This window comes from Kogia breviceps, chromosome 5, assembly GCF_026419965.1.
Source record: "Kogia breviceps isolate mKogBre1 chromosome 5, mKogBre1 haplotype 1, whole genome shotgun sequence".
Classification (NCBI taxonomy): domain Eukaryota; kingdom Metazoa; phylum Chordata; class Mammalia; order Artiodactyla; family Physeteridae; genus Kogia; species Kogia breviceps.
In genome coordinates, this window is record NC_081314.1 from 135,674,387 (window position 1) to 135,702,370 (window position 27,984).

Consider the following 27,984-nt stretch of genomic DNA (forward strand, 5'->3'; position numbering starts at 1 on the left):
GTTGCCATGATTGATGATTGTATTAATGCATCACAGCAATTTTAATGTGATTTAAAAATTGAAGCTTCAAACACATTTACTAGGTGAGAAAAAGTTTATTATTAGACATCGGAAGCTAAAAGGCAAAGACTTGCTAGGGTATAATGATTCTTCGTCCTATATAGAAGGAGAATCCCTGAGAGCATCACTAAACAAACACCAGCATCTAGTTCATCAAGTTGTCTTCATATTAATATCCGAAACCAGGTGGTCCAAATAACAGTTTCATTATCAGAACAGGATAAATGAAGCAAGCAGGTTATGGAATCAAGTTTTCTAGATGAATCAGAGTCTCACAGAAGACGAGGTCCACAAATTATAAATCTTCATATAATTGTTCAGTAGAAGCCAGAACATCAGTATCTTCTATAGTAATGCGGATGGTAGCAGCCATATCCATAGCCTCCATAACCACAGCCATAGCCCAGCCTGGGGAAGCTGCCATATCCGTGGCAGTAGCCATAGCCCAGGCCACCAAAGTCTCCACAGCTGTAGCCCAGGCCTCGGCAGTAGTTGCCGTAGTAGCTCATGGTGTCAGGAGTGGTGCGTCTGACTTGGTATTGTAGGTCAGCTTTGTGACTGTGACTGCACAAGAGCATTTATATATGCTGGTGAGCGTGAAAGCCACGCCTCTAAACATCACCCAAAAGAACACATTATTTGAAAACTATGTCAACTATCTTGTTTCCTAACTTCAAACCACGCCTTCCACTTCTTTTCACGACTCCTTATTTTAAAGTTATGTGACACATTTTATTTTCTGTTTTATTTGAATTCCTAGAAAATTATTTCACTGCTAATAAGACACTATTGTGTTTATAATCCCTAAACTTGTTTGGGTTTCTGAGTTTCAAGCTCCATAAACAAATTTCTATAAGCTTCCATTCTTCAAATTGCATCGCATGAGATTGCATTTACCCTCTAATTATACCCTTCCCTTTGCTGTTCCATGGCTGTTGACTCTTTTCTAAATTATGCGTGTTATCTTTCTTCTCCGAAGCATTCACATAAATTGAACCATAATTTCCTCCAAAATACTAGTCCTATGAAAAATGACAATCAACTATGTTGTATGTCTTAAAACAAAGTGCTTTTAAAGTCAGCTGAGAACCCCAGTTAGTAGTGCAGTGATGTCATTTAATTTTTAAAAGAGCCACAAACTGAAGGCAAAGGAATTTCTCAATCATCACATTTCAGGTACAGTAAGCATGCTTGGTATATACCGTTGAAGATTGCATAAAAAGAGATCCTCCTAATCACTATAAATAGCTCCCTACCCCCAACTCTATTCTGATTCGAGATACTAAATTCCCGATTATCATAAGATCTTAAAATTTCAGGATTCAGAGAAACTTGGGGTACCGTGTATTTGTGTCCTTTATTATTTTATAAACAAGTGAGAAACCTGCAACTCAGACAAACAGTTATACAACAATGATCTTTAGTGACAGTTGAGGACTAAAATCTTAGTTCATCAGGTAAATTTGAAATTCCCGCACTGCAGTTTCGGGAGTTTATTTTCCCATAGTGCACAGCTGCCTTATATTTTTGTTTATTCCACTGTTTATTCCCACTATCATTAGATATAGATGCAAGTGACCTGAAACCAGTATATTCAGCTTGTCCCACTTTAAAAAAAAAGCTCAAAATCATTGAATATCAAAGAATATTGATGATTTTTGAACTTCTTTTACACTTACTACACTAGTTTTCCCTACCAGTTAATTAAGAGTAGAGTGTGATTAGGTGTTTATATATTTCTGTGTTGATGGAACTTTGCAAACTACAAACTGAAGGAAATTATTAGTGGTAAAGAAGTGCTCTATTTGAATCTACTTTAGCTGGAAGAATTTAGTTTCAGTACAATTTACGGTAAATTTTTTAAAAGACTATTGTCTTTGGTCCTGGTCATAACCCAATAAGATCAGTCATTTTGCTTTATCCTCAATAACAGAGGTTCTCATGCGATTCAACCTAGGAATTACTTCCTATGTTCTTCTACTTCAACTCCTAAAAGAGAAGCAAACCTCCAGCCCTAAATTTTGTCTGTACACGAAACACCAAGTTATCTGCCTCCTCTTCTCATTCTCATCCCACACTGCCTCTTATCCAGCACAGAAGGGACCAAACTCTCCCCCATTCACTCTATGACCCACTGGTTCCTGTAGAAAGACTCTTTCCAGTCTTTTATTTTTGTGAGATACTACTGCCCTAACATCTTAAGATTTTGACAAATATCCATGTTTAGGAATCATTTTATTTCTTATAACAGTGATTTATTTTGTCTTTAATCCATATATGCCTTTTAACTATATTCATATAAAAGTCAGTCTTATTCTGTGGTTTTGAAACAACTGTGGAAAAATTGAACAAACTGTAATGTGTAAGGAGAAAATCCAATTGGATTTTTCAATTTTCAAGACATTTCAAAATGTCTTTCAACTCAGTAGACTCTGGGTATCAGCCAATTTGTCAAGGTAATAATACATAAGCTTTCTTTTTTCCATCGTTGTACCTCCAATAGCTGCAAAGTAAGTGCAAGAACTTGTAAGCAATTTAAAAATTGCCACAGATCTTTGGGGGTCCAGAAAAAGGAAGTTTTTTGGATGGTTCTCGATGGAGAGTACACAGGTAAATGACACATTGATTGGAAAACAACCAGATAGGATGCTTCTAGACCTCGTGTGTCATGTATACTTTCATTTGTAAAATAAACTATGATAATAGATAATATTTAATAAGCAACTGATAAGAGCCAGGCACTATCTGAAGTTTTTTTCTTTTAAGATTTTTTTTTTTTTTGATGGGGACCATTTTTAAAGTCTATTGAATTCATTACAATATTGTTTCTGTTTTGTCTTTTCGGCCCCGAGGCATGTGGGATCTTAGCTCCCTGACCAGGGATCGAACCCACACCCCCTGCATTGGAAGGCAAAGTCCTAACCACTGGACTGCCAGGGAAGTCCTCTACTATCTGAAGTTCTTTACATGTGTTGAACTCAAACTCAAAACAATCCTTTGTAGTACTATTACTGTCCTGCTTAATTATCTGCACAAGTTCACACAGCTAATCAGTGGCCGAGAGGAGCTTCAAAACCAGTTTTCTGGCTCAAGAACCTGTGTTTTGGGGGCTCACTATGTGGTTCATACAGGATACTGTCTCTATTGCCAGGTGAGGGTAAAGTTGTTTGACCTTCAGAAGGAGAACAACTTCAGAGAAAACTCTTAAACGTTTAAACAAGAAATACTTAAACTATTTAAGAAAAAGATAATTGCTTCAAAAAAGAAATAAAAAATAAAAGTTTTAAATATTTTGTTTTAAATCTACTTTAGTTGACTTAATAAAACAAAGCATGCTACTCATAGCTTAGCTTTTGTTACTTCTATAGAAACCCCATCATGAATATTGATTAATGTAATATTGGCATTTAGAAACATCTAAGGGAGTTGTTAGCCTGCTGAAGGCAGCCTGCGCAACCCTTTGGGGTTAATCCATTCAACAGATATTTACCTCGGGCTTCCCTGGTGGCGCAGTGGTTGAGAATCTGCCTGCCGATGCAGGGGACGCGGGTTCGTGCCCCGGTCCGGGAAGATCCCGCGTACCGCAAAAAAAAAAAAAAAATGTATAGGGAAATGTATATCAGTCAAAGGAAAATGAAAAAGCACTTGTTTGTAACTCTGTTATCAAAGTAGAATCTAACCAGATGATAAAACAAAATGGAAGCCATCCTATAAAGTTAGACACTTTAAAATAAAGAAATAATGGCTACGACTGTATATGAAAAAACAACACGGCAACCACCTTTACAGAGTAAAATAAACTAGAGATGCGTTTAGATGTAAACAACACAGCAATGTCAGAACAAGACAGATAAAATGGAAAAGCATAAGTAATAATATGGAGGACCAAAATAATATAAACCATAGTGACTGACTTTAAAATTATATATAACTTTACATTTTGATAATAGAAAATAAAAATTATTCTCTTGCATGTATGAAACATTACAAAATTGTATTATATCACAAAGAAAGCATTAAAAATTCCATGACGGAAATATTATAAAAATATTCTCTCATAATAATGTCATACAGTAGAAATTAATAGTTATAAATCAATAAAAACCCAGAAATTAAAACAAACACAAAACTGTAAATCTTGAGTGAAAAAAATACAAACAAATCACAGAATTTTTAAATGGTAATAATGATAGTGAAAATGCTACATATTATAATATGGTGTATACATTACAAAGATAGCAGAAAAAAATTTAGTTTTAAGCACATATATAAGTAAAATACAAGTATGCAATAGAGGTACAAACAAGTAAACTAAAAGAAAGCAGAAGGAAGGTATAATAAAGATCAAAACAGCTATTGATCAGATAAAGCACAGAAATTTGTAAAAAAACAATAGAATAATTAATTACTCAAAATTATGGTCATCGGAAACAAAAAATAGAAAAACTACCAGCTAAATTAATTTTTTAAGGAAGAAGAAAAATATAAATAAAATGAACTAATATATATAATATAATTTAAATGTAAGTAAACATGTATAATTGCATAAAGAAAGAGAGAGAGAGACAGTGAAAGAGAGGGGGAAATCTTCTTTGTAGACTTTTACTCAAATAAATTTGAAAATCCCCTCAATACTCTGTAATGACCTATATGGGAAAAGAATCCTAAAGAGAGTGGATATATGTACATGTATAACTGATTCACTTTGCCATACTGCAAAACTAATACAGCATTGTAAATCAACTGTACTCGAATAAAATTAATTTAATATTTTAAAAAATTTTAAAAAATTGAAAACCCTGAATAAGATACATAATTTTCTAGGGGAAATGTTTTACTAGAATTGAACCCATCAGAGATAGAAATATTAAAGACTAATTTTTGAGAAGAAAAAGAAAGAACTGCTCCACACACAAAAAGCTGGAGGTTCCATTAGTTTCAAAGGCTAGTTTACCAAAAATTCTAAGACATAATCCTTGTGCAACATAAATTGTTCAAGAGCATTGAAAATGAATGAAGTCTCCAAATATGTTTTCTGAATCACTTATCTGACATTTATGTAAATTCAATGAAGAAAAAGGCACACATGAAAGAAAATTACACACTAATATTACTTCTGACTACATATGCATAAATTCTGCATAAAATATTAGCAAATAGAATATAATACCATCATAAAAACAATACATCATAAGGAAATGGAATTTACTTGAAGAATATAAGTGATGTCGATATAAGGACACTCATTAATATAATGCATCACATTAATTGATTCAAGGAGAAAAATCATATTACTATTTCCATAAATGCTGAATAACTTTTGGCCACTTTCAACACTCATTCTTTATAAAAGCATTCAAGAAAATAAGAATTGATGGTTCATTTTCTAACATAATAAAATTGACTTAAAGTTAGCATTTTAGGTAACTGTGAAACCCTAGAGGCATTTCCACAAAATTTAGGAGAAAGGCAAAGATGCCTACCCTATGCACTAGTATTAAACTTTGTCCTGGAGATATTAGCAAATGCAGTTGGGCACAAAATATCGATAGATGAGTAAGAACTAGAAAAAGATTTTAAAAAATTAAACTATACTTGCAGGCAACACAGTAGCATATCTGGAAAAACCCTTGCGAATCAATGATGAAATGAACTCAAAAACTAAAATGATTCATCAATAACACAGTATAAAATTGTCAAAGAAAATGAATAGGTTTCATATACACAAGGAAGTAAAAGATATCATGATAGAAAAATACCTATTAACAAAAGTAAAAAAATATATAAAATATTTCAGAATACACTCAACAAAAAATTGCAAAACCTATATTCAGTGTTTTAATTCCTGAAAGATTTAAAAGTACACTAGAATAATTCTTTTTTAATTCTCTGTTTGTTGAATGGATGATTCAGAATCATAAGGATGTAATGTTAATGTACTAGATCAACCGCTTATAAGGCTAGTAAGAAGGTTAAAAGACAAAAGTAGTAAAAACTAATTCTGTTCAGATTTTTTATTATAATGGCACTGAATCTAGAAATCAAAGTTAGCAGATAATAATGATTCTTCTGATCCACAGTCATGATATATTTTCCTCATATTTAGACCTTCTTTAACCTCTATATGTTTTAATATTTACTATTAAGAATTGCACACTTCTGTTATATTTATTAGTAGGTGTGCAACCACAAAGGTTTGACTTGTCATATTCTCATGGTACACAAATCTGACACAGCATCAACATCACTAATGGCGAGCAAAGAACTCAAAAAAGGAGCAACAGTATTCTCTGTATCAACATATGGCAGACCTCAAACTACCCGATATGGTTTTCAGAATCCACTTTTCCACAAAAGACACATTTTTCTTTCCAAGTGAGGAAATCTAATAGGCAAGAGAAGGTTTCAGACATGTCAGCATCTAAAGTTTGATATTCACATAGCCTTCATCTGGCTACATTGGTAATTTCCAATCTTCAACAGAACTGTGGTCCATAAATTTCAGCTTCATTTACAATGAACAATCTAGATAAACCATATCTAGCATTTTAGGAATGCTAAAAGCATTTACACTTTTAGCATTCCTAGAATAGTCAACTGTTGGATAGAATAATCCATTCAAAATCCTCATGAGTCATTTTCACTCTTAGTCAGTAAATTCCATCACTCACCGAAGGACAAACTTGCCTCAGATACCTCTGGCCTTAAATCAGTATTTTGGGGAGAGGTTGTTTTTTGTTTGTTTGTTTGTTTGTTTGTTTTTGCGGGACGCGGGCCTCTCACTGTTGTGGCCTCTCGCGTTTCGGAGCGCAGGCTCCGGACGCGCAGACTCAGCGGCCATGGCTCACGGGCCCAGCCGCTCCGCGGCACGTGGGATCTTCCCGGACCGGGGCACGAACCCGTGTCCCCTACATCGGCAGGCGGACTCTGAACCACTGCGACACCAGGGAAGCACTCAAATGAATTTATTATTTTTTTTTATTAATTATTTTTTTGTGTGTGTAGTACGCGGACCTCTCACTGTTGTGGCCTCACCCATTTCGGAGCACAGGCTCCGGACGCGCAGGCTCAGTGGCCATGGCTCACGGGCCCAGCCGCTCCGCGGCATGTGGGATCTTCCCGGACCGGGGCACGAACCCACCTCCACTGCATCGGCAGGCGGACTCTCAACCCCTGCGCCACCAGGGAAGCCCGAGGAAGAGGAGAATGATAAAATAAAGGAGAAGAAGATGAGGAAAAGGAGAAGGAAGAGGTAAGGAAAGAAGAATGGAAAAAGAAGGAGGAAGAGATAATTATGAAATAAGACATATTGGTAAATTTCTTAGCTATAAGAAGAAAACGTTGCCATGATTGATGATTGTATTAATGCATCACAGCAATTTTAATGTGATTTAAAAATTGAAGCTTCAAACACATTTACTAGGTGAGAAAAAGTTTATTATTAGACATCGGAAGCTAAAAGGCAAAGACTTGCTAGGGTATAATGATTCTTCGTCCTATATAGAAGGAGAATCCCTGAGAGCATCACTAAACAAACACCAGCATCTAGTTCATCAAGTTGTCTTCATATTAATATCCGAAACCAGGTGGTCCAAATAACAGTTTCATTATCAGAACAGGATAAATGAAGCAAGCAGGTTATGGAATCAAGTTTTCTAGATGAATCAGAGTCTCACAGAAGACGAGGTCCACAAATTATAAATCTTCATATAATTGTTCAGTAGAAGCCAGAACATCAGTATCTTCTATAGTAATGCGGATGGTAGCAGCCATATCCATAGCCTCCATAACCACAGCCATAGCCCAGCCTGGGGAAGCTGCCATATCCGTGGCAGTAGCCATAGCCCAGGCCACCAAAGTCTCCACAGCTGTAGCCCAGGCCTCGGCAGTAGTTGCCGTAGTAGCTCATGGTGTCAGGAGTGGTGCGTCTGACTTGGTATTGTAGGTCAGCTTTGTGACTGTGACTGCACAAGAGCATTTATATATGCTGGTGAGCGTGAAAGCCACGCCTCTAAGCATCACCCAAAAGAACACATTATTTGAAAACTATGTCAACTATCTTGTTTCCTAACTTCAAACCACGCCTTCCACTTGTTTCACGACTCCTTATTTTAAAGTTATGTGACACATTTTATTTTCTGTTTTATTTGAATTCCTAGAAAATTATTTCACTGCTAATAAGACACTATTGTGTTTATAATCCCTAAACTTGTTTGGGTTTCTGAGTTTCAAGCTCCATAAACAAATTTCTATAAGCTTCCATTCTTCAAATTGCATCGCATGAGATTGCATTTACCCTCTAATTATACCCTTCCCTTTGCTGTTCCATGGCTGTTGACTCTTTTCTAAAGTATGCGTGTTATCTTTCTTCTCCAAAGCATTCACATAAATTGAACCATAATTTTCTCCAAAATACTAGTCCTATGAAAAATGACAATCAACTATGTTGTATGTCTTAAAACAAAGTGCTTTTGACAGACATTTGAAGACGGCTTAAAGATGGCGGAAGAGTAAGACGCGGAGATCTCCTTCCTCCTCACAGAGACATCAGAAGTACATCTACACGTGGAGCTTCTCCTGTAGAGCACCCACCGAACGCTGGCAGAGGACCTCGGACCTCCAAAAAGGCAGGAGGCTCCCCACATATCTGGGTAGGGCAAAAGAAAAAAGAATAAACAGGGACAAAAGAATAGGGACGGGACCTACGCCAGTGGGAGGGAGCCGAGAAGGAGGAAAGACTCCCACACACTAGAGGCCCCTTCGCGGGCGGAGACTGCGGGCGCCGGAGGGGGAAGCTCCGGAGCCGCGGAGGACAGCTCAGCCACAGGGGTGCGGAGGGCAAAGCGGAGAGATTCCCGCAGAGGATCGGTGCCGACCGGCGCTCACCAGCCCGAGAGGCTTGTCTGCTCGCCCGCCGGGGCGGGCGGGGCCGGGAGCTGAGGCTCGGGCTTCAGTCGGATCCTGGGGAAAGGGCTGGAGTTGGCAGAGTGAAGACAGCTTGAAGGGGGCTAGTGCGCCACGGCTGGCCGGGAGGGAGTTCGGGAGAAGTCTGGAGCTGCCGAAGAGGCAAGAGACCTTTTCCTCCCTCTTTGCTGCCTGGGCGCGAGGAGAGGGGATTAAGTGCGCCGCTTAAAGGAGCCCTAGAACCGGGCGCGGAGCTGCCGAAAAGACAAGAGACTTTTTCTTGCCTCTTTGCTTCCTCGGGTGTGAGGTGAGGGGATTAAGAGCACCGCGTAGAGGAGCTCCAGAAACGGGCGCGAGCCGCGGCTGTCGGCACGGACAGTAGAGACGGGTGTCGGACGCTAAGGTTGCTGCTGCCACCACCAAGAGGCCTGTGTGTGAGCACAGGTCACTCTCCACACCGGCCCTCCCGGGACCCCGTGCAGTCCGCCACTGCCGGGGTCCCGGGATCCAGGGACAGCTTCCCCGGGAGAACGCACGGCGCGCCTTGGGCCTGTGCAGCGTCACGTCGGCCTCTGACGTCGCGGACTCGCCCCGCCCCCGTGCCACTCCCTCCCCCCAGCCTGAGTGAGCTGGAGCCCCCGAATCAACTGCTCCTTTAACATCGTCCTGTCTGAGCGAAGGGCAGTCGCCCTCGGACAACCTACATGCAGAGGCGGGACCAAGTCCAAAGCTGAACCCCAGGAGCTGTGCAAACAGAGAGGAGAGGGGGCGGTCTCTCCCAGCAGCCTCAGAAGCGGCGGATTAAAGCTCCACAATCAACTTGAAGTGCCCTACATCTGTTGAAAACCTGAATAGACAACGAATCATCCCAAGTTGAGGAGGTGGACTTTGGGAGCAAGATATACTATTATTTTCCCCTTTTTTTTCTTTTTGTGGGTGTGTATGTGTGTGCTGCTGTGTGAGATTTTGTCTGTATAGCTTTGCTTGCACCATTTGTCCTAGGGTTAGACCGACCCATTTTTCTGTTTGTTTTTTGTTTGTTTGTTTGTTTTTTTGTTTTTTAAAAGGAAATTTTTCTTCTTAATAATTATTTTTTATTTTAATAACTATACTTTATACTACTCTGTCTTCTCCCTTTCTTTCTTCCTTTCTTCCCTCCTTCCCTCCTTTCTTCCTTCCTTCCCCCTTCTTTCCTCCCTTCCTCTCTTCCTTCCTCCCTTTCTTCCTCTGCACCTTCCGTCCTTGCTTTCTTGCTTCCTTCCTTCATTTCTTCCTTCCTTTCTTCCTTCCTTCCCTCCCTCCCTCCTTCCTTCCTTTTCTTTCCTCTCTATTTATTCTACCTTTTATTTTGAGCCGTGTGGATTAAAGGTTCTTGGCGCCCCAGCCAGGCACCAGGGCGGTGTCCCTGAGGTGGGAGAACCAACCTCAAGACACTAGTCCACAAGAGACCTCCGAGCTCCACGTAATATCAGACGGCGAAAATCTCCCAGAGACCTCCATCTCAACACCAAGACCCAGCTTCACTCAAGGACCAGCAAAGAACAGTGCTGGACACCCTATCCCCAACAAAGAGCAAGACAGGTCTACAGCCCCATCCATTAGCAGAGAGACTGCCTAAAATCATAATAAGGTTACCAACATCCCCAAACACACCACCAGACGAGGACCTGCCCACCAGAAGGACAAGATCCAGCCTCATCCACCAGAACAGAGGCACTAGTCCCCCCCAACCAGGGAATCTACTCAACCCACTGAACCAACCTTAGCCACTGGGGACAGCCACCCAAAACAACAGGAACTACGAACCTGCAGCGTGCAAAAAGGAGACCCCAAACACAGTAAGATAAGCGAAATGAGAAGACAGAAAAACACACAACAGATGAAGGAGCAAGATAAAAACACACCAGACCTAACAGATGAAGAGGTAATAGCCAATCTACCTGAAAGAGAATTTAGAATAATGATGGTGAAGATGATGCAAAATCTTGGAAATAGAATAGACAATTTGCAAGAAACAGTTAACAGGGACCTAGAAGAAATAAAGAGGAAGCAAGCAACGATGAGCAACACAATAAATGAAATTAAAAATACTCTAGATGGGATCAATAGCAGAATAACTGAGGCAGAAGGACGGATAAGTGACCTGGAAGATAAAATAGTGGAAATAACTACTGCAGAGCAGAAGAAAGAAAAAAGAATGAAAAGAACTGAGGACAGTCTCAGAGACCTCTGGGACAACATTAAACGCACCAACATTCGAATTATAGGGGTCCCAGAAGAAGAAGAGAAAAAGAAAGGGACTGAGAAAATATTTGAAGAGATTATAGTTGAAAACTTCCCTAATATAGGAAAGGAAATAGTCAATCAAGTCCAGGAAACACAGAGAGTTCCATACAGGATAAACCCAAAGAGAAACACGCCACGACACATAATAATCAAACTGTCAAAAATTAAATACAAAGAAAACATATTAAAAGCAGCAAGGGAAAAACAACAAATAACACACAAGGGAATCCCCATAAGATTAACATCTGATCTTTCAGCAGAAACTCTACAAGCCAGAAGGGAGTGGCAGGACATATTTAAAGTGATGAAGGAAAAAAACCTACAACCAAGATTACTCTACCCAGCAAGGATCTCATTCAGATTTGAGGGAGAAATTAAAACCTTTACAGACAAGCAAAAGCTGAGAGAGTTCAGCACCACCAAACCAGCTCTACAACAAATCCTAAAGGAACTTCTCTAGGCAAGAAACACAAGAGAAGGAAAAGACCTACAAGAACAACCCGAAACAAGTAAATGGTAATAGGAACATACATATCGATAATTACCTTAAATGTAAATGGATTAAATGCTCCCACCAAAAGACACAGACTGGCTGAATGGATACAAAAACAAGACCCATATATATGCTGTCTACAAGAGACCCACTTCAGACCTAGGGACACATACAGACTGAAAGTAAGGGGATGGAAAAAGATATTCCATGCAAATGGAAATCAGAAGAAAGCTGGAGTAGCAATTCTCATATCAGACAAAATAGACTTTAAAATAAAGACTATTACAAGAGACAAAGAAGGACACTACATAATGATCAAGGGATCGATCCATGAAGAAGATATAACAATTGTAAATATTTATGCACCCAACATAGGAGCACCTCAATACATAAGGCAAATACTAACAGCCATAAAAGGGGAAATCGACAGCAACACAATTATAATGGGGGACTTTAACACCCCACTTTCACCAATGGACAGATCATCCAAAATGAAAATAAATAAGGAAACACAAGCTTTAAATGATACATTACACAAGATGGACTTAATTGATATTTATAGGACATTCCATCCAAAAACAACAGAATACACATTTTTCTCAAGTGCTCATGGAACATTCTCCAGGATTGATCATATATTGGGTCACAAATCTAGCCTTGGCAAATTTAAGAAAATTGAAATCGTATCAAGTATCTTTTCCGACCACAACGCTATGAGACTAAATATCAATTATAGGAAAAGATCTGTAAAAAATACAAACACATGGAGGCTAAACAATACACTACTTAATAACGAAGTGATCACTGAAGAAATCAAAGAGGAAATCAAAAAATACTTAGAAACAAATGACAATGGAGACACAACGACCCAAAACCTATGGGATACAGCAAAAGCAGTTCTAAGAGGCAAGTTTATAGCAATACAATCATACCTTAAGAAACAGGAAACATCTCGAATAAACAACCTAACTTTGCACTTAAAGCAATTAGAGAAAGAAGAACAAAAACCCCCCAAATTTAGCAGAAGGAAAGAAATCATAAAGATCAGATCAGAAATAAATGAAAAAGAAGTGAAGGAAACAATAGCAAAGATCAATAAAACTAAAAGCTGGTTCTTTGAGAAGATAAATAAAATTGATAAACCATTAGCCAGACTCATCAAGAATAAAAGGGAGAAGACTCAAATCAATAGAATTAGAAATGAAAAAGGAGATGTAACAACTGACACTGCAGAAATACAAAAGATTATTAGAGATTACTACAAGCAACTGTATGCCAATAAAATGGACAACCTGGAAGAAATGGACAAATTCTTAGAAATGCACAACCTGCCGAGACTGAACCAGGAAGAAATAGAAAATATGAACAGACCAATCACAAGCACTGAAATTGAAACTGTGATTAAAAATCTTCCAGCAAACAAAAGTCCAGGACCAGATGGCTTCACAGGCGAATTCTATCAAACATTTAGAGAAGAGCTAACACCTATCCTTCTCAAACTCTTCCAACAGATAGCAGAGGGAGGAACACTCCCAAACTCATTCTATGAGGCCAACATCACCCTGATACCAAAACCAGACAAAGACGTCACAAAGAAAGAAAACTACAGGCCAATATCACTGATGAACATAGATGCAAAAATCCTCAACAAAATATTAGCAAACAGAATCCAACAGCACATTAAAAGGATCATACACCATGATCAAGTGGGGTTTATCCCAGGAATGCAAGGATTCTTCAATATACGCAAATCAATCAATGTGATACACCATATCAACAAACTGAAGGAGAAAAACCATATGATCATCTCAATAGATGCAGAGAAAGCTTTTGACAAAATTCAACACTCATTTATGCTAAAAACCTTGCAGAAAGTGGGCATAGAGGGAACTTTCCTCAACATAATAAAGGCCATATATGACAAACCCACAGCTAGCATCGTTCTCAATGGTGAAAAACTGAAACCATTTCCACTAAGATCAGGAACAAGACAAGGTTGCCCACTCTCACCACTCTTATTCAACATAGTTTTGGAAGTTCTAGCCACAGCAATCAGAGAAGAAAAAGAAATAAAAGGAATCCAAATAGGAAAAGAAGAAGTAAAGCTGTCACTGTTTGCAGATGACATGATACTATACATAAAGAATCCTAAGGATGCTACCAGAAAACTACTAGAGCTAATCAATGAATTTGGTAAAGTTGCAGGATACAAAATTAATGCACAGAAATCTCTGGCATTCTTATACACTAATGATGAAAAATCTGAGAGTGAAATTAAGAAAACGCTCCCATTTACCATTGCAACAAAAAGAATAAAATATCTAGGAATAAACCTACCTAAGGAGACAAAAGACTTGTATGCAGAAAACTATAAGACACTGATGAAAGAAATTAAAGATGATACAAATAGGTGGAGAAATATACCATGTTCTTGGATTGGAAGGATCAACATTGTGAAAATGACTATACTACCCAAAGCAATCTACCGATTCAATGCAATCCCTATCAAATTACCACTGGCATTTTTTACAGAACTAGAACAAAAAATTTCACAATTTGTATGGAAACACAAAAGACCCCGAATAGCCAAAGCAATCTTGAGAACGAGAAATGGAGCTGGAGGAATTAGGCTCCCTGACTTCAGACTCTACTACAAGGCTACAGTAATCAAGACAATATGGTACTGGCACAAAAACAGAAATATAGATCAATGGAACAGGATAGAGAGCCCAGAGATAAACCCACACACATATGGTCACCTTATCTTTGATAAAGGAGGGAAGGATATACAGTGGAGAAAAGACAGCCTCTTCAATAAGTGGTGCTGGGAAAACTGGACAGCTACATGTAAAAGTATGAAATTAGAACAATCCCTAACACCACACACAAAAATAAACTCAAAATGGGTTAAAGACCTAAATGTAAGGCCAGACACTATCAAACTCTTAGAGGAAAACATAGGCAGAACACTATACGACATAAATCACAGCAAGATCCTTTTTGACCCATCTCCTAGAGAAATGGAAATAAAAACACAAATAAACAAATGGGACCTAATGAAACTTAAAAGCTTTTGCACAGCAAAGGATACCATAAACAAGACCAAAAGACAACCCTCAGAATGGGAGAAAATATTTGCAAATGAAGCAACTGACAAAGGATTAATTTCCAAAATTTATAAGCAACTCATGCAGCTCAATAACAAAAAAACAAACAACCCAATCCAAAAATGGGCAGAAGAACTAAATAGACATTTCTCCAAAGAAGATATACAGATTGCTAACAAACACATGAAAGAATGCTCAACCTCATTAATCATTAGAGAAATGCAAATCAAAACTACAATGAGATATCATCTCACACCGGTCAGATTGGCCATCATCAAAAACTCTAGAAACAATAAATGCTGGAGAGGGTGTGGAGAAAAGGGAACCCTCTTGCACTGCTGGTGGGAATGCAAATTGATACAGCCGCTATGGAGAACAGTATGGAGGTTCCTTAAAAAACTACAAATAGAACTACCATACGACCCAGCAATCCCACTACTGGGCATATACCCTGAGAAAACCATAATTCAGAAAGACTCATGTACCAAAATATTCATTGCAGCTCTATTTACAATAGCCAGGACATGGAAGCAACCTAAGTGTCCATCAACAGATGAATGGATAAAGAAGATGTGGCACATATATTCAATGGAATATTACTCAGCCATAAAAAGAAATGAAACTGAGTTATTTATAATGAGGTGGATGGACCTGGAGTCTGTCATACAGAGTGAAGTAACTCAGAAGGAGAAAAACAAATACCGTATGCTAACACATATATATGGACTCTAAGGGAAAAAAATGTCATGAAGAGATTAGTGGTAGGACGGGAATAAAACACAGACTTACTCGAGCATGGACTTGAGGATATGGGGAGGGGGAAGGGTGGGCTGAGACGAAGTGAGAGAGTGGCAGGGACATATACACACTATCAAATGTAAATTAGATAGCTGGTGGGAAGCTGCTGCATAGCACAGGGAGATCACCTCTGTGCTTTGTGACCACCTAGAGGGGTGGGATAGGGAGGGTGGGAGAGAGGGTGATGCAAGAGGGAAGAGATATGGGAACATATGTATATGTATAACTGATTCAGTTTGTTGTAAAGGAAAAACTAACACTATTGTAAAACAATTATACTCCAATAAAGATGTTAAAAAAAAAAAAAAAAAAAAAAAAATCCTCATGATTCATTTTCACTCTTAGTCAGTAAATTCAATCACTCACCGAAGGACAAACTTGCCTCAGATACCTCTGGCCTTAAATTAGTATTTTGGGGAGAGGTTTTTGTTTGTTTGTTTGTTTTTTTGCGGTACGCGGGCCTCTCACTGTTGTGGCCTCTCGCGTTTCGGAGCGCAGGCTCCAGACGCGCAGGCTCAGCGGCCATGGCTCACGGGCCCAGACGCTCCGCGGCACGTGGGATCTTCCCGGACCGGGGCACGAACCCGTGTCCACTACATCGGCAGGCGGACTCTGAACCACTGCGACACCATGGAAGCCCTCAAATGAATTTATTATTTTTTTTTTTTAATTTTTTTTTTTTTTTTTTGCGGTACGCGGACCTCTCACTGTTGTGGCCTCACCCGCTGCGGAGCACAGGCTCTGGTCGCGCAAGCTCAGCGGCCATGGCTCACGGGCCCAGCCGCTCAGCGGCATGTGGGATCTTCCCGGACCAGGGCACGAACCCACCTCCCGTGCATCGGCAGGCTGACTCTCAACAACTGCGCCACCAAGGAAGCCCGAGGAAGAGGAGAATGATAAAATAAAGGAGAAGAAGATGAGGAAAAGGAGAAGGAAGAGGTAAGGAAAGAAGAAAGGAAAAAGAAGGAGGAAGAGATAATTACGAAAAAAGACATATTGGTAAATTTCTTAGCTATAAGAAGAAAACGTTGCCATGATTGATGATTGTATTAATGCATCACAGCAATTTTAATGTGATTAAAAAATTGAAGCTTAAAACACATTTACTAGGTGAGAAAAAGTTTATTATTAGACATCGGAAGCTAAAAGGCAAAGACTTGCTAGGGTATAATGATTCTTCGTCCTATATAGAAGGAGAATCCCTGAGAGCATCACTAAACAAACACCAGCATCTAGTTCATCAAGTTGTCTTCACATTAATGTGAGAAACCAGGTGGTCCAAATAACAGTTTCATTATCAGGACAGGATAAATGAAGCAAACAGGTTATGGAATCAAGTTTTCTAGATGAATCAGAGTCTCTCAGAAGACGAGGTCCACAAATTGTAAATCTTCATATAATTGTTCAGTAGAAGCCAGAACATCAGTATCTTCTATAGTAATGTGGATGGTAGCAGCCATATCCATAGCCTCCATAACCACAGCCATAGCCCAGCCTGGGGAAGCTGCCATATCCGTGGCAGTAGCCATAGCCCAGGCCACCAAAGTCTCCACAGCTGTAGCCCAGGCCTCGGCAGTAGTTGCCGTAGTAGCTCATGGTGTCAGGAGTGGTGCGTCCGACTTGGTATTGTAGGTCAGCTTTGTGACTGTGACTGCACAAGAGCATTTATATATGCTGGTGAGCGTGAAAGCCACGCCTCTAAACATCACCCAAAAGAACACATTATTTGAAAACTATGTCAACTATCTTGTTTCCTAACTTCAAACCACGCCTTCCACTTCTTTTCACGACTCCTTATTTTAAAGTTATCTGACACATTTTATTTTCTGTTTTATTTGAATTCCTAGAAAATTATTTCACTGCTAATAAGACACTATTGTGTTTATAATCCCTAAACTTGTTTGGGTTTCTGAGTTTCAAGCTCCATAAACAAATTTCTATAAGCTTCCATTCTTCAAATTGCATTGCATGAGATTGCATTTACCCTCTAATTATACCCTTCCCTTTGCTGTTCCATGGCTGTTGACTCTTTTCTAAATTATGCATGTTATCTTTCTTCTCCGAAGCATTCACATAAATTGAACCATAATTTTCTCCAAAATACTAGTCCTATGAAAAATGACAATCAACTATGTTGTATGTCTTAAAACAAAGTGCTTTTAAAGTCAGCTGAGAACCCCAGTTAGTAGAGCAGTGATGTAATTTAATTTTTAAAAGAGCCACAAACTGAAGGCAAAGGAATTTCTCAATCATCACATTTCAGGTACAGTAACATGCTTGGTATATACCGTTGAAGATTGCATAAAAAGAGATCCTTCTAATCACTATAAATAGCTCCCTACCCCCAACTCTATTCTGATTCCAGATACTAAATTCCCTATTATCATAAGATCTTAAAATTTCAGGATTCAGAGAAACTTGGGGTACCATGTATTTGTGTCCTTTATTATTTTATAAACAAGTGAGAAACCTGCAACCCAGACAAACAGTTATACAACAATGATCTTTAGTGACAGTTGAGGACTAAAATCTTAGTTCATCAGGTAAATTTGAAATTTCCGCACTGCAGTTTGGGGAGTTTATTTTCCCATAGTGCACAGCTGCCTTATATTTTTGTTTATTCCACTGTTTATTCCCACTATCATTAGATATAGATGCAAGTGACCTGAGACCAGTATATTCAGCTTGTCCCACTTTAAAAAAAAGCTCAAAATAATTGCATATCAAAGAATATTGATGATTTTTGAACTTCTTTTACACTTACTACACTAGTTTTCCCTACCAGTTAATTAAGAGTAGAGTGTGATTAGGTGTTTATATATTTCTGTGTTGATGGAACTTTGCAAACTACAAACTGAAGGAAATTATTAGTGGTAAAGAAGTGCTCTATTTGAATCTACTTTAGCTGGAAGAATTTAGTTTCAATACAATTTAAGGTAAATTTTTTAAAAGACTATTGTCTTTGGTCCTGGTCATAACCCAATAAGATCAGTCATTTTGCTTTATCCTCAATAACAGAGGTTCTCATGCGATTCAACCTAGGAATTACTTCCTATGTTCTTCTACTTCAACTCCTAAAAGAGAAGCAAACCTCCAGCCCTAAATTTTGTCTGTACATGAAACACCAAGTTATCTGCCTCCTCTTCTCATTCTCATCCCGCACTGCCTCTTAGCCAGCACAGAAGGGACCAAACTCTCCCCCATTCACTCTATGACACACTGGTTCCTGTAGAAAGACACTCTTTCCAGTCTTTTGTCTTTGTGAGATACTACTGCCCTAACATCTTAAGATTTTGACAAATATCCATGTTTAGGAATCATTTTATTTCTTATAACAGTGATTTATTTTGTCTTTAATCCATATATGCCTTTTAAGTATATTCATATAAAAGTCAGTCTTATTCTGTGGTTTTGAAACAACTGTGGAAAAATTGAACAAACTGTAATGGGTAAGGAGAAAATCCAATTCCCTCAAAATGTCTTTCAACTCAGTAGACTCTGGGCATCAGCCAATTTGTCAAGATATTAATACATAAGCTTTCTTTTTTCCATCGTTGTACCTCCAATAGCTGCAAAGGAAGTGCAAGAACTTGTAAGCAATTGAAAAATTGCCACCGATCTTTGGGGGTCCAGAAAAAGGAAGTTTTTTGGATGGTTCTCGATGGAGAGTACACAGGTAAATGACACATTGATTGGAAAACAACCAGATAGGATGCTTCTAGACCTCGTGTGTCATGTATACTTTCATTTGTAAAATAAACTATGATAATATTTAATAAGCAATTGATAAGAGCCAGGCACTGTCTTAAGTTTTTTCTTTTAAGATTTTTTTTTTTGATGGGGACCATTTTTAAAGTCTTTTTATTGAGTTCGTTACAATATTGTTTCTGTTTTGTTTTTTCGGCCCCGAGGCATGTGGGATATTAGCTCCCTGACCAGGGATCGAACCCACACCCCCTGCATTGGAAGGCAAAGTCCTAACCACTGGACTGCCAGGGAAGTCCTCTACTATCTGAAGTTCTTTACATGTGTTGAACTCAAACTCAAAACAATTCTTTGTAGTACTATTACTGTCCTGCTTAATTATCTGCACAAGTTCACACAGCTAATCAGTGGCTGAGAGGAGCTTCAAAACCAGTTTTCTGGCTCAAGAACCTGTTTTTTTGGGGTCACAATGTGCTTCATACAGGATACTGTCTCTATTGCCAGGTGAGGGTAAAGTTGTTTGACCTTCAGAAGGAGAACAACTTCAGAGAAAACTCTTAAACGTTTAAACAAGAAATACTTAAACTATTTAAGAAAAAGATAATTGCTTTAAAAAAGAAATAAAAAATAAAAGTTTTAAATATTTTGTTTTAAATCTACTTTAGTTGACTTAATAAAACAAAGCATGCTACTCATAGCTTAGCTTTTCTTAATTCTATAGAAACCCCATCATGAGTATTGATTAATGTAATATTGGCATTTAGAAACATCTAAGGGAGTTGTTAGCCTGCTGAAGGCAGCCTGCGCAACCCTTTGGGGTTAATCCCTTCAACAGATATTTACCTTGGGCTTCCCTGGTGGCGCAGTGGTTGAGAATCTGCCTGCCGATGCAGGGGACGCGGGTTCGTGCCCCGAAAATGTATAGGGAAATGTATATCAGTCAAAGGAGAATGAAAAAGCAGTTGTTTGTAACTCTGTTATCAAAGTAGAATCTAACCAGATGATAAAACAAAATGGAAGCCATCCTATAAAGTTAGACACTTTAAAATAAAGAAATAATGGCTACGACTGTATATGAAAAAACAACACGGCAACCACCTTTACAGAGTAAAATATACTAGAGATGCGTGGAGATGTAAACAACACAGCAATGTCAGAACAAGACAGATAAAATGGAAAAGCATAAGTAATAATATGGAGGACCAAAATAATATAAACCATAGTGACTGACTTTAAAATTATATATAACTTTACATTTTGATAATAGAAAATAAAAATTATTCTCTTGCATGTATGAAACATTACAAAAATGTATTATATCACAAAGAAAGATTAAAAATTCCATGAAGGAAATATTATAAAAATATTCTCTCATAATAATGTCATACAGTAGAAATTAATAGTTATAAATCAATAAAAACCCAGAAATTAAAACAAACACAGAACTATGAAATCTTGAGTGAAAAAAATACAAACAAATCACAGAATTTTTAAATGGTAATAATGATAGTGAAAATGCTACATATTATAATATGGTGTATACATTACAAAGATAGCAGAAAAAAATTTAGTTTTAAGCACATATATAAGTAAAATACAAGTATGCAATAGAGGTACAAACAAGTAAACTAAAAGAAAGCAGAAGGAAGGTATAATAAAGATCAAAACAGCTATCGATCAGATAAAGCACAGAAATTTGTAAAAAAACAATAGAATAATTAATTACTCAAAATTATGGTCATCGGAAACAAAAAATAGAAAAACTACCAGCTAAATTAATTTTTTAAGGAAGAAGAAAAATATAAATAAAATGAACTAATATATATAATATAATTTAAATGTAAGTAAACATGTATAACTGCATAAAGAAAGAGAGAGAGAGACAGCAAAAGAGAGGGGGAAATCTTCTTTGTAGACTTTTACTCAAATAAATTTGAAAATCCCCTCAATACTCTGTAATGACCTATATGGGAAAAGAATCCTAAAGAGAGTGGATATATGTACATGTATAACTGATTCACTTTGCCATACTGCAAAACTAACACAACATTGTAAAGCAACTGTACTCGAATAAAATTAATTTAATATTTTAAAAAATTTAAAAAAATGGAAAACCCTGAATAAGATACATAATTTTCTAGGGGAAATGTTTCACTAGAATTGAACCCATTAGAGATAGAAATATTAAAGACTAATTTTTGAGAAGAAAAAGAAAGAACTGCTCCACACACAAAAAGCTGGAGGTTCCATTAGTTTCAAAGGCTAGTTTACCAAAAATTCTAAGACATAATCCTTGTGCAACATAAATTGTTCAAGAGCATTGAAAATGAATGAAGTCTCCAAATATGTTTTCTGAATCACTTATCTGACATTTATGTAAATTCAATGAAGAAAAAGGCACACATGAAAGAAAATTACACACTAATATTACTTCTGACTACATATGCATAAATTCTGCAAAAAATATTAGCAAATAGAATATAATACCATCATAAAAAGAATACATCATAAGGAAATGGAATTTACTTGAAGAATATAAGTGATGTCGATATAAGGACACTCATTAATATAATGCATCACATTAATTGATTCAAGGAGAAAAATCATATTACTATTTCCATAAATGCTGAATAACTTTTGGCCACTTTCAACACTCATTCTTTATAAAAGCATTCAAGAAGATAAGAATTGATGGTTCATTTTCTAACATAATAAAATTGACTTAAAGTTAGCATTTTAGGTAACTGTGAAACCCTAGAGGCATTTCCACAAAATTTAGGAGAAAGGCAAAGATGCCTACCCTATGCACTAGTAGTAAACTTTGTCCTGGAGATATTAGCAAATGCAGTTGGGCACAAAATATCGATAGATGAGTAAGAACTAGAAAAAGATTTTAAAAAATTAAACTATACTTGCAGGCAACACAGTAGCATATCTGGAAAAACCCTTGCGAATCAATGATGAAACGAACTCAAAAGCTAAAATGATTCATCAGTAACACAGTATAAAATTGTCAAAGAAAATGAATAGGTTTCATATACACAAGGAAGTAAAAGATATCATGATAGAAAAATACCTATTAACAAAAGTAAAAAAATATATAAAATATTTCAGAATACACTCAACAAAAAATTGCAAAACCTATATTCAGTGTTTTAATTCCTGAAAGATTTAAAAGTACACTAGAATAATTCTTTTTTAATTCTCTGTTTGTTGAATGGATGATTCAGTATCATAAGGATGTAATGTTAATGTACTAGATCAACCGCTTATAAGGCTAGTAAGAAGGTTAAAAGACAAAAGTAGTAAAAACTAATTCTGTTCAGATTTTTTATTATAATGGCACTGAATCTAGAAATCAAAGTTAGCAGATAATAATGATTCTTCTGATCCACAGTCATGATATATTTTCCTCATATTTAGACCTTCTTTAACCTCTATATGTTTTAATATTTACTATTAAGAATTGCACACTTCTGTTATATTTATTAGTAGGTGAGCAACCACAAAGGTTTGATTTGTCATATTCTCATGGTACACAAGTCTGACACAGCATCAACATCACTAATGGCGAGCAAAGGACTCAAAAAAGGAGCAACAGTATTCTCTGTATCAACATATGACAGACCTCAAACTACCCGATATGGTTTTCAGAATCCACTTTTCCACAAAAGACACATTTTTCTTTCCAAGTGAGGAAATCTAATAGGCAAGAGAAGGTTTCAGACATGTCAGCATCTAAAGTTTGATATTCACATAGCCTTCATCTGGCTACATTGGTAATTTCCAATCTTCAGCAGAACTGTGGTCCATAAATTTCAGCTTCATTTACAATGAACAATCTAGATAAACCATATCTAGCATTTTAGGAATGCTAAAAGCATTTACACTTTTAGCATTCCTAGAATAGTCAACTGTTGGATAGAATAATCCATTCAAAATCTTCATGATTCATTTTCACTCTTAGTCAGTAAATTCCATCACTCACCGAAGGACAAACTTGCCTCAGATACCTCTGGCCTTAAATTAGTATTTTGGGGAGAGGTTTTTTTTGTTTGTTTGTTTGCGGTACGCGGGCCTCTCACTGTTGTGGCCTCTCGTGTTTCGGAGCGCAGGCTCCGGACGCGCAGGCTCAGCGGCCACGGCTCACGGGCCCAGCCGCTCCGTGGCACGTGGGATCTTCCCGGACCGGGGCACGAACCGGTGTCCCCTACATCGGCAGGCGGACTCTGAACCACTGCGACACCAGGAAAGCCCTCAAATGAATTTATTATTTTTTTAATTAATTTTGTGTGTGTGTGTGGTACGCGGACCTCTCACTGTTGTGGCCTCACCCATTGCGGAGCACAGGCTCCGGACGCGCAGGCTCCGCGGCCACGGCTCATGGGCCCAGCCGCTCAGTGGCATGTGGGATCTTCCCGGACCGGGGCACGAACCCACCTCCTCTGCATCGGCAGGCGGACTCTCAACCCCTGCGCCACCAGGGAAGCCCGAGGAAGAGGAGAATGATAAAATAAAGGAGAAGAAGATGAGGCAAAGGAGAAGGAAGAGGTAAGGAAAGAAGAAAGGAAAAAGAAGGAGGAAGAGATAATTATGAAATAAGACATATTGGTCAATTTCTTAGCTATAAGAAGAAAACGTTGCCATGATTGTTGATTGTATTAATGCATCACAGCAATTTTAATGTGATTAAAAAATTGAAGCTTAAAACACATTTACTAGGTGAGAAAAAGTTTATTATTAGATATTGGAAGCTAAAAGGCAAAGACTTGCTAGGGTATAATGATTCTTCGTCCTATATAGAAGGAGAATCCCTGAGAGCATCACTAAACAAACACCAGCATCTAGTTCATCAAGTTGTCTTCATATTAATATCCGAAACCAGGTGGTCCAAATAACAGTTTCATTATCAGAACAGGATAAATGAAGCAAGCAGGTTATGGAATCAAGTTTTCTAGATGAATCAGAGTCTCACAGAAGACGAGGTCCACAAATTATAAATCTTCATATAATTGTTCAGTAGAAGCCAGAACATCAGTATCTTCTATAGTAATGCGGATGGTAGCAGCCATATCCATAGCCTCCATAACCACAGCCATAGCCCAGCCTGGGGAAGCTGCCATATCCGTGGCAGTAGCCATAGCCCAGGCCACCAAAGTCTCCACAGCTGTAGCCCAGGCCTCGGCAGTAGTTGCCGTAGTAGCTCATGGTGTCAGGAGTGGTGCGTCTCACTTGGTATTGTAGGTCAGCTTTGTGACTGTGACTGCACAAGAGCATTTATATATGCTGGTGAGCGTGAAAGCCACGCCTCTAAGCATCACCCAAAAGAACACATTATTTGAAAACTATGTCAACTATCTTGTTTCCTAACTTCAAACCACGCCTTCCACTTCTTTTCACGACTCCTTATTTTAAAGTTATCTGACATATTTTATTTTCTGTTTTATTTGAATTCCTAGAAAATTATTTCACTGCTAATAAGACACTATTGTGTTTATAATCCCTAAACTTGTTTGGGTTTCTGAGTTTCAAGCTCCATAAACAAATTTCTATAAGCTTCCATTCTTCAAATTGCATCGCATGAGATTGCATTTACCCTCTAATTATACCCTTCCCTTTGCTGTTCCATGGCTGTTGACTCTTTTCTAAATTATGCGTGTTATCTTTCTTCTCCGAAGCATTCACATAAATTGAACCATAATTTCCTCCAAAATACTAGTCCTATGAAAAATGACAATCAACTATGTTGTATGTCTTAAAACAAAGTGCTTTTAAAGTCAGCTGAGAACCCCAGTTTGTAGTGCAGTGATGTCATTTAATTTTTAAAAGAGCCACAAACTGAAGGCAAAGGAATTTCTCAATCATCACATTTCAGGTACAGTAACATGCTTGGTATATACCGTTGAAGATTGCATAAAAAGAGATCCTTCTAATCACTATAAATAGCTCCCTACCCCCAACTCTATTCTGATTCCAGATACTAAATTCCCGATTATCATAAGATCTTAAAATTTCAGGATTCAGAGAAACTTGCGGTACCGTGTATTTGTGTCCTTTATTATTTTATAAACAAGTGAGAAACCTGCAACCCAGACAACAGTTATACAACAATGATCTTTAGTGACAGTTGAGGACTAAAATCTTAGTTCATCAGGTAAATTTGAAATTCCCGCACTGCAGTTTGGGGAGTTTATTTTCCCATAGTGCACAGCTGCCTTATATTTTTGTTTATTCCACTGTTTATTCCCACTATCATTAGATATAGATGCAAGTGACCTGAAACCAGTATATTCAGTTTGTCCCACTTTAAAAAAAAAGCTCAAAATAATTGAATATCAAAAAGTATTGATGATTTTTGAACTTCTTTTACACTTACTACACTAGTTTTCCCTACCAGTTAATTAAGAGTAGAGTGTGATTAGGTGTTTATATATTTCTATGTTGATGGAACTTTGCAAACTATAAACTGAAGGAAATTATTAGTGGTAAAGAAGTGCTCTATTTGAATCTACTTTAGCTGGAAGAATTTAGTTTCAATACAATTTAAGGTAAATTTTTTAAAAGACTATTGTCTTTGGTCCTGGTCATAACCCAATAAGATCAGTCATTTTGCTTTATCCTCAATAACAGAGGTTCTCATGCGATTCAACCTAGGAATTACTTCCTATGTTCTTCTACTTCAACTCCTAAAAGAGAAGCAAACCTCCAGCCCTAAATTTTGTCTGTACATGAAACACCAAGTTATCTGCCTCCTCTTCTCATTCTCATCCCGCACTGCCTCTTAGCCAGCACAGAAGGGACCAAACTCTCCCTCATTCACTCTATGACACACTGGTTCCTGTAGAAAGACTCTTTCCAGTCTTTTATTTTTGTGAGATACTACTGCCCTAACATCTTAAGATTTTGACAAATATCCATGTTTAGGAATCATTTTATTTCTTATAACAGTGATTTATTTTGTCTTTAATCCATATATGCCTTTTTTAGTATATTCATATAAAAGTCAGTCTTATTCTGTGGTTTGGAAACAACTGTGGAAAAATTGAACAAACTGTAATGGGTAAGGAGAAAATCCAATTCCCTCAAAATGTCTTTCAACTCAGTAGACTCTGGGCATCAGCCAATTTGTCAAGGTAATAATATATAAGCTTTCTTTTTTCCATCGTTGTACCTCCAATAGCTGCAAAGGAAGTGCAAGAACTTGTAAGCAATTTAAAAATTGCCACAGATCTTTGGGGGTCCAGAAAAAGGAAGTTTTTTGGATGGTTCTCGATGGAGAGTACACAGGTAAATGACACATTGATTGGAAAACAACCAGATAGGATGCTTCTAGACCTCCTGTGTCATGTATACTTTCATTTTTAAAATAAACTATGATAATAGATAATATTTAATAAGCAACTGATAAGAGCCAGGCACTATCTGAAGTTTTTTTCTTTTAAGATTTTTTTTTTTGATGGGGACCATTTTTAAAGTCTTTTTATTGAATTCGTTACAATATTGTTTCTGTTTTGTCTTTTCGGCCCCGAGGCATGTGGGATCTTAGCTCCCTGACCAGGGATCGAACCCACACCCCCTGCATTGGAAGGCAAAGTCCTAACCACTGGACTGCCAGGGAAGGCCTCTACTATCTGAAGTTCTTTACATGTGTTGAACTCAAACTCAAAACAATCCTTTGTAGTACTTTTACTCTCCTGCTTAATTATCTGCACAAGTTCACACAGCTAATCAGTGGCTGAGAGGAGCTTCAAAACCAGTTTTCTGGCTCAAGAACCTGTGTTTTGGGGGCTCACTATGTGGTTCATACAGGATACTGTCTCTATTGCCAGGTGAGGGTAAAGTTGTTTGACCTTCAGAAGGAGAACAACTTCAGAGAAAACTCTTAAACGTTTAAACAAGAAATACTTAAACTATTTAAGAAAAAGATAATTGCTTTAAAAAAGAAATAAAAAATAAAAGTTTTAAATATTTTGTTTTAAATCTACTTTAGTTGACTTAATAAAACAAAGCATGCTACTCATAGCTTAGCTTTTGTTACTTCTATAGAAACCCCATCATGAGTATTGATTAATGTAATATTGGCATTTAGAAACATCTAAGGGAGTTGTTAGCCTGCTGAAGGCAGCCTGCGCAACCCTTTGGGGTTAATCCATTCAACAGATATTTACCTCGGGCTTCCCTGGTGGCGCAGTGGTTGAGAATCCGCCTGCCGATGCAGGGGACGCGGGTTGGTGCCCCGTTCCGGGAAGATCCCACGTGCCGCCGAGCGGCTGGGCCCGTGAGCCGTGGCCGCTGAGCCTGCGCGTCCAGAGCCTGTGCTCCACGACAGGAGAGGCCACAGCAGTGAGAGGCCCGCGTACCGCAAAAAAAAAAAAAAAAAAAAAAAAAAAAAAAAAATGTATAGGGAAATGTATATCAGTCAAAGGAGAATGAAAAAGCAGTTGTTTGTAACTCTGTTATCAAAGTAGAATCTAACCAGATGATAAAACAAAATGGAAGCCATCCTATAAAGTTAGACACTTTAAAATAAAGAAATAATGGCTACGACTGTATATGAAAAAACAACACGGCAACCACCTTTACAGAGTAAAATATACTAGAGATGCGTGGAGATGTAAACAACACAGCAAT

General features: G+C 37.8%; 1 protein-coding gene across 1 annotated transcript in view; it reads left to right on the forward strand.

The window, feature by feature from the left end:
• Positions 1–413: 413 nt before the first annotated feature.
• LOC136794215 (uncharacterized) overlaps positions 414–27,984 on the forward strand; it is a 31,663-nt gene continuing 4,092 nt past the window's right edge. Inside the window, exons 1-5 of the mRNA XM_067033521.1 lie at positions 414–582; positions 7,782–7,982; positions 17,057–17,276; positions 19,218–19,324; positions 24,374–24,574. Coding sequence (XP_066889622.1) covers positions 414–582; positions 7,782–7,982; positions 17,057–17,276; positions 19,218–19,324; positions 24,374–24,574 — 898 coding nt within the window. The remainder of the gene's footprint in view (positions 583–7,781; positions 7,983–17,056; positions 17,277–19,217; positions 19,325–24,373; positions 24,575–27,984) is intronic.